This window comes from Thermothelomyces thermophilus, chromosome 1 (genome assembly GCF_000226095.1).
Source record: "Thermothelomyces thermophilus ATCC 42464 chromosome 1, complete sequence".
Lineage (NCBI taxonomy): Eukaryota > Fungi > Ascomycota > Sordariomycetes > Sordariales > Chaetomiaceae > Thermothelomyces > Thermothelomyces thermophilus.
In genome coordinates, this window is record NC_016472.1 from 2,718,893 (window position 1) to 2,731,087 (window position 12,195).

Sequence of the window (12,195 nt, forward strand, 5' to 3'; positions counted from 1 at the left end):
TTTAACAAAGGATGTAGAAAACATTACCTTATTATATATATAAATTATAGAGTTATTTATTAGTTTTTATTATTATAATAATTTATACCACTAGATAAAGTCTCTGCGTTATTTTTACCATTATCACCTATTAATAAAAGTGAAATTATTAAAATAAGCGGTATATTAAATTGATTATAACTGAAAACTAAATACATAACTAAACCAATTAAAATATATAATGCATAAGTTGTCACATGACTTGTACTTAAAGATGATATATTCTTACTTAATTTTATTAAACCTTTTTCTAACCCAAAAGGTCCAAATAACTCTATACTACCTTTATCTAAAACCTTAGTAAGTTGCCCTCCTAAAATCAGAACTAAATTTGTGATATATTTATTATAAAAAAATTCAATTAAAAATCTTTGATTAAAGAAACCAAAAATATTATAACCAAATCTAGATAATTTAAAATAAATAACCAATTCCGATAATAATTCTGATAAACTTAAGGCTATTACAGTAAAAGATATAGTAAATATGAAAGGTAATAATTTAAATAAAACAGGTACAGCGAATTCAGTATCTATCATTATTTCATATATAGGATGAATAAATAAACTATTATCTACAAATAAGTTAGAACCCATACCTATAAATATATCTTTAGTAATGAAACCAAAGAATATAGAAAATAATGCTAATATAACTAAAGGTAAAGTTAAGAAAAAGTCTCCTTCATGAGCAGGTTTATAGCTTTTAGAGTTAGTAAACAAGTTATCAACAGCAAGTCTATAATAAGCTCTAGTACCATTAGGGTTAGCTAAAAAAGTTAAGTATAAAACTTTAACAGAATATAAAGTTGTAAATGCCGCACCCACAGTAGCTATTATATAAGCCGCTGCCCCAGAAAAACTAAATTGTCCATAAGCAGATTCTAGAATAAAATCTTTACTGTAAAAACCTGTCATGAAAGGGAAAGCAACTAAACTTAAACTTGCTATAAGCATAACTGAATATGTTAATGGTAAATAATTAATTAAACCACTGTACTTACGTAAGTCTTGATTATCAGCTACAGCATGAATAACACTACCCGCACCTAAAAACAATAATGCTTTATAAAAAGCATGATTTATTAAATGGAATAGAGCTATGTTATAAGAAGATAATCCGATTCTAACAACCATCATTCCTAGTTGCTGATCATAATAATCATAATATATATAACTTATAATAGTTACCTATTAATAAGTTAACTAGTATTAGATTACTTAAATTAAATTTAACTAATCAGTCAGTTAGTATCAATTAAGTCTAAGTTGACCAGTTAACTAATTAATTAGTATTAAACAAATATTATAACATAATAATATTAGCAATCGTAAAATAATTATTTTTTTTTAGCAGGTGCAGGTGCAGGTTTTCCTGGGTCTTTAAGAGGAAAAGGAGCTGGATTAGGTCCTGATGGTTTTACCGGAGGTTCCATGGGTCTAGGTCTAGGACTATCTTTTCAAAAAGGTCCAGGTAAACCCATATAAGGGCCAGGCATTACAGGATGGCCATTGACTCTTCACCACGGCACCATACATAGAACTAAAGGTATAGTTATGATTGCTATTACACATGTTAATATTACTATTAAGGGGATAATTATACCTGTAGTTGTTACATTTTCTACGATTATATCCAAAATAAATTTATTATAATCGTATAAGTGTTGTAACTGCAGATTTTTAGGAAGTAAATTATTCATATCCATTCCTACTTTATTCATAAATTCTAGATTGAATCCACTGAATTTCAAATGATTAAAATTTTGATCATCATCTTGATCATCCTCATATGTTAAATATGAAGAATTGCAAATACAATATTCGGGTTTTTTAAAAAAACCCCAACTATCTAATATTCTTCTCGATAGATTAGTTAAGATCCCCTTAATTGTGCTTTTATATTTGTCCATATTATATATATAATATGTTATTAAACTATTCGTAAGCAGGTTATAATTATTAATTATTACAACCTGGGCCATTTCTTTGTTAATCTTTAAAATTATCTCATTTATCTTTGAATTTAGCTCATTCATTTATATTTTCAGGTGAGTACTCTTCATTTTTATCAGTTAATTTCACTCAATAATATTTTTTTATTAAATTAATTCTTTTCATTTTTATTGTCTTTAAAGGATACTTATTAAAATATTGATCTATTAGCCTATATAATTCTTTCTTTTTATAAATAGAATATTGAAATTCATCTTTTCTACTATGGCAAACATCTACTTTTCCTCCATAAGTATTAGCTAAAAGATTTAATAAATATTTATTTTTTTGAGTTACACTGATAAGAACTTGTCCTATGGACTCCTTATAATGTATTGAACCATCACTATCAAGAAATCCACTAAATCACCCATTATCAAAATTAATTTTCTTCTTATAATCCTTTAATTCCATACCAAATCTTCGGCATAGTTTAGACATTTGTAATAAACGGGTAGGGTTTCTAATTAATCCGTCAATATCTTCTAATAATGCCATTATACCTTTTCTATTTATTAGTTTATATTTAACAGAATAGCCATTTGATATTTTTCTTACGATTCCCCGATATCGAGATTATAATAGCCTTAATACATTTTCATCTCTTGCATCCATAGTTATTTGAAACCGAGGATTTAGTCCTCGTTTATTTATAGTAAAGCGACCATCCCTATCTATTAACCCTGCTAGTCACTCTCTAAATGTAAGATCTTTCTTGTCTATCGGTTTTGACCTTTTGACAAATTCAACAGGGCGTTTAACAAAGTCTTCATCTTTATCATCATCATCATCATCATAATACTCCTCATCTAAACTATCCGTAGTTATTTTTGTAGACATTTTTCTACTAAATACTAAAAAGAAATATTTTTTTTTTTAAAAATGGTGATTGAAATAAAGGTTTATTGATATTAAATGAAAGCTGCTCTTGAAGAGCAGGAGCGTATGTATCATTGATAAAGAGTTTTGACATTAAAATAATTAATTTTAATTCAAAATAGATTAACATCAAACGTATAGTCTCTGAAATTCCTACTAACTTATTAATTTCAAATTTTCATCTTATTAACCCGTACATAATGCTAGTGCACAGATGTAATCATTTAATGATAAATGAATTAAAAAATCTGAAATTACCGTGATTATGGCAGCAGCATATGCGCAGCTGTTGTAAATAATCACTAGCTTTGGTTATCTGCGAATTGGACGAATAGTTATTTAAAGGTAGAAAAATACCCTCAACGCATATAGTTTGATACACTAGTATATTAAACGGATATACCGTGCGAGCCTTACTTTTTTTATTTTTATTTTTACTCATCGTTAAATAAGCTATTATTTTTTTAATATCTTGTTGGAATAAACCTATGAGAGAGCTAAATACAGTTGTTATTGCTCCTAATCATAAGCATAATAATAATACAGTACTACTATATTCAATAAGAGGTGAACTACGCATTAATAAATATACACCTGCTGTTACCATAGTAGCTGTATGTATTAAGGCTGATACAGGAGTAGGACCCTCCATCGCCATAGGTAATCAAATGTGAAGACCTACTTGAGAACTTTTAGCCATTGCACCTATTAATAAACATATACCTATAATAATAACCACATTACTATTAATATAAGGAGCTAATGAGAATACTGTAGAGTAATCTAAATTACCTAAACTTCATAATATAGCGAACATACCTATTGTTAAAAAACAATCCCCTACTCTATTAGTTAAAAAGGCTGATACAGAGCTTTGATTAGCTGCTATTCTAGTAAATTAGAGGAGGGTTCCCCTTAAATTCAAACAGCTTTCAAGCCGTTTTACTTATTTAAATAGGCTACTCTACTTTCGTTCACACTAATCATAGAATCTCGTTTGATTTCTTTTCCTGAAGTTACTAAGATATTTCAGTTCACTTCGTTTATTAAATAATTTCTCTAAGAGTTCATATGTTATAGTTAAAGATAAAAATCTTAAACATAATCTAAACAAATCTCTTTAATACATAGCTACAATTTCCATAATAGTCTCTTTATATACTCGTATATCAATAATATATATACTTATGTCTTTATATCATTTACATTTCTATTTATTTTTAGCTAATACTTAAAATAATTTATCGGATTACTGTGACTCGAACACAGAAAAATTTCACTAGAAGTGAAATGTCGCAACCAATATGACTTTAACCCGTTATATAACTAATAAGTTATTATTTTTAATTAAAGTTTATACCCTATCTATTAAATATACTAATACTTTATTTTTTATAAAAAAGTATAGTCAACTGAATTTGACTAAATACTTATCTTATGAGATATTTGATACTATCACACCACTACCTTACAAGTAGAAATAAAGTATTTTATTAATCTACGTAAATAACTCATAAGTATTTATATGCTTCAAATCACCGAGACTCGCACTCAGACTCTACTCTCCCAAAGAATAAGTTCTACTAATTAAACTATGATTTGTATAAGATACTTATATATAAGTTATATACGTATTAATCTATCTATTTTATGGAAAAAGTATTAAGATACTTTTCATTATTTAATAGGTAACACCCTACTTTAATATTATAAGTTTTATAACTTCTTAGATATATTAACATATACAGAGAATAAGGGATTCGAACCCTTGATGGGGGACAGCCCTATAACTGTACTCAAGACAGCCGCTTTAGACCGCTCAGCCAATTCTCTTTAATTCTTTCAAGACTCGAACTTGATTATCATCCTTATCAAGAATGCGCTTTACCGGTTAAGCTAAAGAATTTTTAAGGTAAGAAATAGGTGACTCGAACACCTAACCTTCCGTGTGTAAAACGGTTGCTCTACCAATTGAGCTAATTTCTTTTAAATTTATTATTTAATCAATATTTAGTTACTAAGTAGGTCTAGCTTAAATTGAACTTAATTATCATTCAATTAATTTTTTCTGGGTTTTATAGTTATAACTATAGCTCCTACCATCGCTAATAAAAGTATAAAACTAGCTATTATTAATCATATGTTGTAATTAGTATACATTATATTACCTATAGCTGTAATATGATTATTTTCTGCTAAATTACCATCTCATATTTTAGATGTTATAAAAAATAAATCATTTTTATCTGTATTAAGACTATTAATATTATTATATTGTCCACCTGCTACTTGCATAGCATAAATATTTTCATTTAAATTGCTGTCACTTAAATGACTTGATATTAAAACGCCATAAGGTAACATTTGGAATAAAGAATAACTAATAACTATCCCTACGATAATTGTTAAAGGGATACTATTACTAGTATTACTTTGAAGTTCACTTGTTCTAATATTTATTAACATCAGAATAAATAAAAATAAGATAGATACAGCACCTATATATACGATTAAATAAGATAAACCTATAAAATTTAAACCTATTATAATTAAATAGAAAGAAACATTAGCAAATAATGCTATTAAATGTAATACTGACACTATAGGGTTTTTGCTTATAATTACACATATACCAGAAATAACCGCTAAAATTGATAGAATATCTAATATGTAATCGGTATAACCATTTGTATAAATTTCATTTAATAAAAATAAATATTTTTCGTTATTCATAATAATTTTTATTATATACCTCTTAGATAAAGGTGAAATTAGAAATAAAACAAAAATAAAGCTATTTATATATATATATACAATAACTATTATTTCCGTATTATTACATTTATTAATTAAAACCTACTACCAACTGCCTAATTTGGCTGGTGGCTAGGCTGACTTAATTAAGCTAAGCTTAGCTAAGCCTATCAAGAGTACTTAGATTTGAACTAAGAATTTAAAGGTTGAAGCTTTCTGTTTTACCATTAAACTATACTCTTTATTATAACCCCTCACTTTTTTTTTTATTCTACGAAACGGAAAAGAGGTGACTCGAACACCTAGGTGTTATACACAATATTTAGCAAATATCTCGCCTTACCTATGGCAACTTTTCCTTAAATACGAACTAGACCGGCATCGAACCGGCACCTACTTCCGTGACAGGGAAGTCCTCTACCAATTAAGTTACTAGTTCTTAAGTTATTAAACTTATTACTATATATATAGTGCTTTATGGAATAATACTACTTTTTTTAAAAAAGCTTTTCACACATAAAACTAGAATTTAACAACTAGACAGTGTTAATTTCAAAAATTAATTTAATATAATAATAATAACATATCATAATAATTTACGATTAGTGAGATTCGAACTCACAAAATCCGTTTGGAAGACGGGAGTTTTACCATTAAACTATAATCGTTTAATTAAATATATTAATATATATCCAATTTACAATAATAGTAAATAGTACTACATACTAATAACCTAATTTTCTAAATATCAAATATATTATTTTATACGAAAATGGGACCTATCGGATTCGAACCAACATCCGAATGATTAAAAGTCATTTGCATTACCATTATGCTAAGGTCCCTTCATTTATATTTATATAAATGAATATATAGATAATATAATAATAAATTATTATAATGTAATATACATTACATTATATTAATAAAATTTTCAATAACTTGTGATAGTGTTTCAAATAAACCACCTAAAATAACTAATATTTTACTTCAACCACCTCCACCAGATCCACTAGAAGGACCAGGGTATGAAGGACCAGAAGAACTTGAAGGACCTATACCACCAGATGAGTTATTACCATCTTCACCATCATCATTATTAGATTTTTGACGTTTATTTCTTTTTTCTTCATCTTCTCCTGCAGATGATAGAGGGCGTTTAGATTTATTATTTTCTTCTTCATCCTCTTCAGATTCATACCTTCCATATGTTTTTGCGGCATGTTCCGCTTTTTCGGCTTTTTCTTCTTCTTCTGCTAGTCTATCTTTTAAAGCTTCTATATTTGCAGATATTATTTCTTTTTTTTCAGAGTCTGAAGTCTCTTCCGCCGCTTTTTCTAATGCATCTACCATATTTTTAATCCCTTTAGCTTTTTCTCTGGCTTCCATTGCATCTGCTTCATACTCAGATCTTTTTAATTCATTTGGAAATTCATCTTCTAAATATCCTTCAATATCCTTTATTGCTTGATCTTTTGTTGTACCATCAAAAAAGTGACCATATTCTCGTTTTAAATATTCTAAAGCCTCAGGGTCATTCTTTCTAGCTCTATCCACCATATTTAAATCATCTACAATACGTTCAGGTGCATTATGGTCTTTTATTTCTTCAACATTACTCTCATTTTCTAGATCGTCATCATCATCGTCAGAATTTGAATCACCATTAGAATTAGAGTCTTGATTATCATTAGAATCAGAACCTTCATTATTATCTGGGTTATTGTTAGAAAAATAAAGTATATTAGAAGTATTATTTGAACTTTCACTGTTTATATTACATGCCGACAATATAATGCGAGATTCTTGAAATTCTGGCATAAAACTAAACAAGATGTAGTCTATTAAATTTTTCATATAATCCAGTGTACTATCAAGGAAATTTAAGAACCTCAATAGTACACACTTACATACAAAAAAAGCCAAACTACATCTACGAAATGTCAATACAAAATTCCACTTTCAAAACCCACATGATGATTGTCAGTTAAATGGTAAGCATATATTCTTCATAGAGCAACTGACAAAAAAATTGTTCCAATTATAACATGGAATCCGTGGAAACCTGTTCCGAAGAAAAAACATGTACCAAAAGCTCCATCACTAATAGTAAATGATGAAACATTATATTCAATACCTTGGAAAACTGTGAATATAATGGCTAATAATATAGTAGCTATTGATCCATATAAAGCTCCTTTTCTTTCTCCATATATTAAAGAATGATGAGCATAAGTTACTGTAGCACCACTTGATAAAAGTATTACTGTATTAAGAAGAGGTAATTCAAAAGGATTTACAGGTTCTATACCCATAGGAGGTCATTGAGCACCTAACTCTACAGTAGGTGTTAATGCACTATGAAAGAAAGCTCAGAATATAGCTAAGAAAAATAGTGCTTCAGACACTATAAATAATATAACTCCTATATTTAACCCTTTTTGTACAGCCAGTGTATGATTACCTAAAAAAGTACCTTCAGATATTACATCTCTAAATCAAAAAGACATAGATGAAGCAACAAGTATGAAAGATACTATATTTAAAATATAACCATTATGAAAATTATGCATAGATAATGCAGCACTAGTAGCTAAATTTAATAAACTAACACTTGTATATAAAGGTCAAGGAGACGGAGATACTAAATGAAAAGGATGATCCTGAAAATTACAGTGAAAAGCACCGTGAGGGAAACATTTTTAAAATAGTAGTTTTATAAGCAGCTCATGCTTTAATAAAAAGCTAGAGCGTACCTTTTGCATAATGGGTCACCAAGTTAACATTAGATGCGAGCGATAAATATTTGTGTATTTATATATACAATATATTATAGTATTGTATGTTTACTTAATGTAAAACATAATACATGGTAAATTTAAATATAAATATATATAATATATATATACGTAGTTAAACCGATCATTAAAATAATAAATAGTGTCTAAAGTTAGACCCGAAGCCTGGTAATCTTACTATAGTTAGGACTATAAAGGTCCGAACAGGTTATCGTTACAAAGATATCCGAAGAACTATAGTAAGTGAGTAAAAGACAATTCTGACCAGGATAGCTGGTTTTCTGCGAAACCTATAATAGTAGGTAGTTCAAGTAACATCTTAGTAGGTACAGAACTTAATCTCATACAAGATGTATACTCTCATAGATATTTTCTATGAAATACATTTTTTTTGTAAACATCGGGGGATCGTAAAGATTTTATCGGTGAGTATATAGACTCGGAATGACAAAGATAGATCTTGAACTATCGGATATAGAATGATAAGGTTGTATGTCAAAAGGGAAACAGCCCAGAACAAAGTTTAAGGTTCCAAAATTATTATTGAGTGAAGTTAAGAAAGTTTTTATATAAGTCGACAAGAAGATAGGCTTGGAAGCAGCTATAATTTAAAGATCTCGTAACAGAGCACTTGTTAAATCTTAAAAGCATCGAAAATTTATCGGATCTAAATAATATACCGAAACTTTGTCTATATATAACATTAATATTAATGTTATTATTGGGGTAGCAGAACATTAAGTTAATATTGGACTTTTCTTTTTTAAAGAAAACTATAATAGAACTCAAGTGATAATGGTGACATGAGTAACAAAAAAGAAGGAGTTATACTTGTTCTAGTACTTAGGGCAAGTATAATTACCTCTTGCCTAAAGCTTATGGATATAGAAAAGTAACGGCCTCTAAGTTTATAATCTAAAGATTATAACGATAAGGAAATCTTATTACTTTTAAGGATAACATTTTTTTACGTGGAAAATGTGCTAGAAAAAGTAAGTAATTTAAAAACTGTACCTAGAAACTGACACAAGTAAGCTAGTAGAGAATACGAAGGCATAAATGAGGCAACAATTATAAAGGAACTCGGCAAACTAACTACCGTAACTTCGGGATAAGGAAGGCTCATTCTTCTCGATTAATACGAGTAAAAAGGAAGAAGCATGAAATAGTGTTATACGACTGTTTAATTAAAACAAAGCACTTTACAAAAGATGATAAATCTAAGTATTAAGTATGATTTCTACCCGATGCCGGCTGGTTAACGAATTAATTAAATTAAAGTTTGATTTTAGAGGAACCCCTGGTTAATGGCGGCCTTAGCGTAAGGGTCCTAAGGTAGCGAAACGCCTTGGCCGTTAAATACGGTCTTATATAAATGATGTAACGATACAACAGCTGTCTCTATGATTGACTTAGTGAAATTGGAATAACTGTGTAGATACAGTTTACCCCTAGTTAGACGAGAAGACCCTATGTAGCTTTACTATTACTAATTACTGAATGTGATCGGGAATTTTTCTAGTGTAGAAGGTAATCGATAAGATACAATTGTAACACCTTTATAATTCTGTCACATTATTGAAACCTTGCTTTAGTAAGGGACAATTGCTAGGAGATAGTTTATGCGGGGCACAGACCCTATAAAGAGTAAATGGGTATGTCTAAAATTAAAAGATTAATGTTTGCTATTTTTTTATATAGAATCATATATGCACAGTTTATAAAATGTATATACATATATACTATATGTATATATAGTCCTTGGACACGGTATAAAAATTATATATACATTAAACCGCATATTAATTTCAATGAATTAGGGTAAGATTTTATTTAAAGAGAAATTATTCGTAATAAAAAAAATATATTGAGTAAACTCTTATATTTTTATACTTATTATTATTTTAATAATAAGATTATTTGTTATATGTAAAGCTTAATGGCTTAATCTTGCCTTATTGTTTGATTAACAACAAATCTTACAGTCGTGTAAGCGGGGCATAGGATCACAAGATATAAAAAGGAAAGATCTTGGATTTTTGGAAAAGCTACGCTAGGGATGTTTGTCCTTCAATATTAAGAAAAAATTATTAATAATATATTGGGTTAATTTCAAAAATTACTTTTTAGTTAAAGTAAATTTGAAGCGAAGTTTATCTTAGCATTTAGATGAAGATAAAAACGTTTAACGACTATAAGGTGAGTAATGCTAACAATAATCCTTTGTTAATGCCTAACTTTCTTTTTTTTCTTTATGTATAAAATATGTAAAACAAGTGATATAAATTATTATGAATAATAAAACTAAAAGTTTAAATATATTTAGCAAATATATTAAAAATAATAATAAGATAATACCTTTTAAAGTAAAAAGATCTGATGTAGGAAATACAAGATATTTTCCTCCCGTATCTAGAGAATGAAAAAATAGTATTTATGTTTTTAATTCAAATAATCTAAAAAACTTACCTGTTTATGATATAAATATTAATTCTTTAATAAAAAATTTCTTCAATTTGCAATTTAATCATAAATTTTTATTTAAAAAATATATACCTTATAGACTTAGATCTTCCTCTTTAAATAAAATATTTGCAAGTAAAGCTGAAATAAAGCATACTAATAATAAAGCTATTTTAACTGTTTATGTATATAATAGAGAAAAGGTAGCTTTATTAAAAAAAATAAAAAAATTAAATAAATCTTTTTATAATAAAGTTAAATTACTAATTTATAAAAATAAAAAAATATTTGGACATGTAGAAGGTTCTGATATTTTATATAATAAATCAATTAAAGCATTATTATATAAAAACTTAAAACTTCTCAGAAAATATAAATTAAGATTAAGTCTTAATAAATATAAATTTGAAGAAAAACTTTTATATAAATTAAAGAATTTTATAATAAAATATTATAATAAAAAAGTAGAATTTAATATTGTTAATGTTAAATCTGTTATTTTTCATGCTGATTTTTTTACTAAAATATTAACATCTAAACTTTTAAATAGAAAAGCTAATATATTAGTTGCAATGGATACTATTCTAAATAAAGTGGTTTTACCTAAAGTAAATAGAATAGTAGAAAAAAGTTTAGCAAAAAAAAGTTTTAATTTATTGGAAAATAAATATAAATATTTAAATTTAAGTTTTATATTAAATAATAATAATAATTTATCTGAAGTATTAAACAAATTAGCCTTTTAAGTACTATAGCCTCTCTTGCCATAAGGGAGAGCGTTAGAAGTTCTACTTTAGTACTTGACGTCATAATAGTATCCTAGCGTAACGCCTTCTATATAATAGGACCTCCGAATAGGAAGAAGATATATCCTTATAACGAATACCACGTATCCAGATTATCTATATATAAAGCATCTCTAGCGATTATAAGCGTCGGACTTTCTAATACTCGCTCGCCTCTATACTAGATTAATAGGTAAGAGCTCCTAAATAGATATCTTACTACTCGCTATACCTCTAACAAGTAGTCTAGTCCTAGGTTAGTCAGGTATCGAGAGAGTACTAAATAAGCATATAAGATATCTAGATATGGTATAACTATATAGTATAGGATTAATCCGACAAGCTCCTAATACTCTTTAATCTATATACTAGTAACGCTCCCTTCGAACTTCTTAAGTTCTTTATAGCTTAAGGGAGTTAGCTTATACACGCTAGGCACGTCTAGTCTATATCTTCTTACTACCTTTCTAATATATTAGTCAT

The 12,195-nt window shown here is 27.6% G+C and overlaps 2 protein-coding genes, 6 non-coding genes and 2 pseudogenes across 10 annotated transcripts; all 10 read right to left on the reverse strand.

Annotated features, from left to right (window-relative positions):
* Positions 1 to 59: 59 nt before the first annotated feature.
* Positions 60 to 1,178, reverse strand: MYCTH_2054219 (uncharacterized protein; the record flags this gene model as incomplete). The annotated part of the gene is made up of 1 exon (XM_003658941.1): positions 60 to 1,178. One exon carries the CDS (start codon positions 1,176 to 1,178, stop codon positions 60 to 62), a length of 1,119 nt encoding a protein of 372 aa, XP_003658989.1.
* A 3,264-nt stretch (positions 1,179 to 4,442) lies between these two features.
* MYCTH_t50 lies at positions 4,443 to 4,514 on the reverse strand (annotated as a pseudogene). The gene has a single exon. The product of its transcript is annotated as a tRNA-OTHER (tRNA).
* A 143-nt stretch (positions 4,515 to 4,657) lies between these two features.
* On the reverse strand, positions 4,658 to 4,745 carry MYCTH_t49. The gene has a single exon. It is a non-coding gene; the product is annotated as a tRNA-Ser (tRNA).
* Position 4,746: 1 nt separating this feature from the next.
* On the reverse strand, positions 4,747 to 4,818 carry MYCTH_t48 (annotated as a pseudogene). The gene has a single exon. The product of its transcript is annotated as a tRNA-OTHER (tRNA).
* Positions 4,819 to 4,825: 7 nt separating this feature from the next.
* On the reverse strand, positions 4,826 to 4,898 carry MYCTH_t47. Its single transcript has one exon. It is a non-coding gene; the product is annotated as a tRNA-Val (tRNA).
* A 222-nt stretch (positions 4,899 to 5,120) lies between these two features.
* MYCTH_43648 (uncharacterized protein) lies at positions 5,121 to 5,645 on the reverse strand (the record flags this gene model as incomplete). Its single annotated transcript, XM_003658942.1, has 1 exon — positions 5,121 to 5,645. One exon carries the CDS (start codon positions 5,643 to 5,645, stop codon positions 5,121 to 5,123), a length of 525 nt encoding a protein of 174 aa, XP_003658990.1.
* Positions 5,646 to 5,837: 192 nt separating this feature from the next.
* On the reverse strand, positions 5,838 to 5,908 carry MYCTH_t46. Its single transcript has one exon. It is a non-coding gene; the product is annotated as a tRNA-Sec (tRNA).
* A 124-nt stretch (positions 5,909 to 6,032) lies between these two features.
* On the reverse strand, positions 6,033 to 6,105 carry MYCTH_t45. The gene has a single exon. It is a non-coding gene; the product is annotated as a tRNA-Asp (tRNA).
* Positions 6,106 to 6,263: 158 nt separating this feature from the next.
* Positions 6,264 to 6,334, reverse strand: MYCTH_t44. Its single transcript has one exon. It is a non-coding gene; the product is annotated as a tRNA-Gly (tRNA).
* Positions 6,335 to 6,439: 105 nt separating this feature from the next.
* On the reverse strand, positions 6,440 to 6,511 carry MYCTH_t43. Its single transcript has one exon. It is a non-coding gene; the product is annotated as a tRNA-Lys (tRNA).
* Positions 6,512 to 12,195: the final 5,684 nt, after the last annotated feature.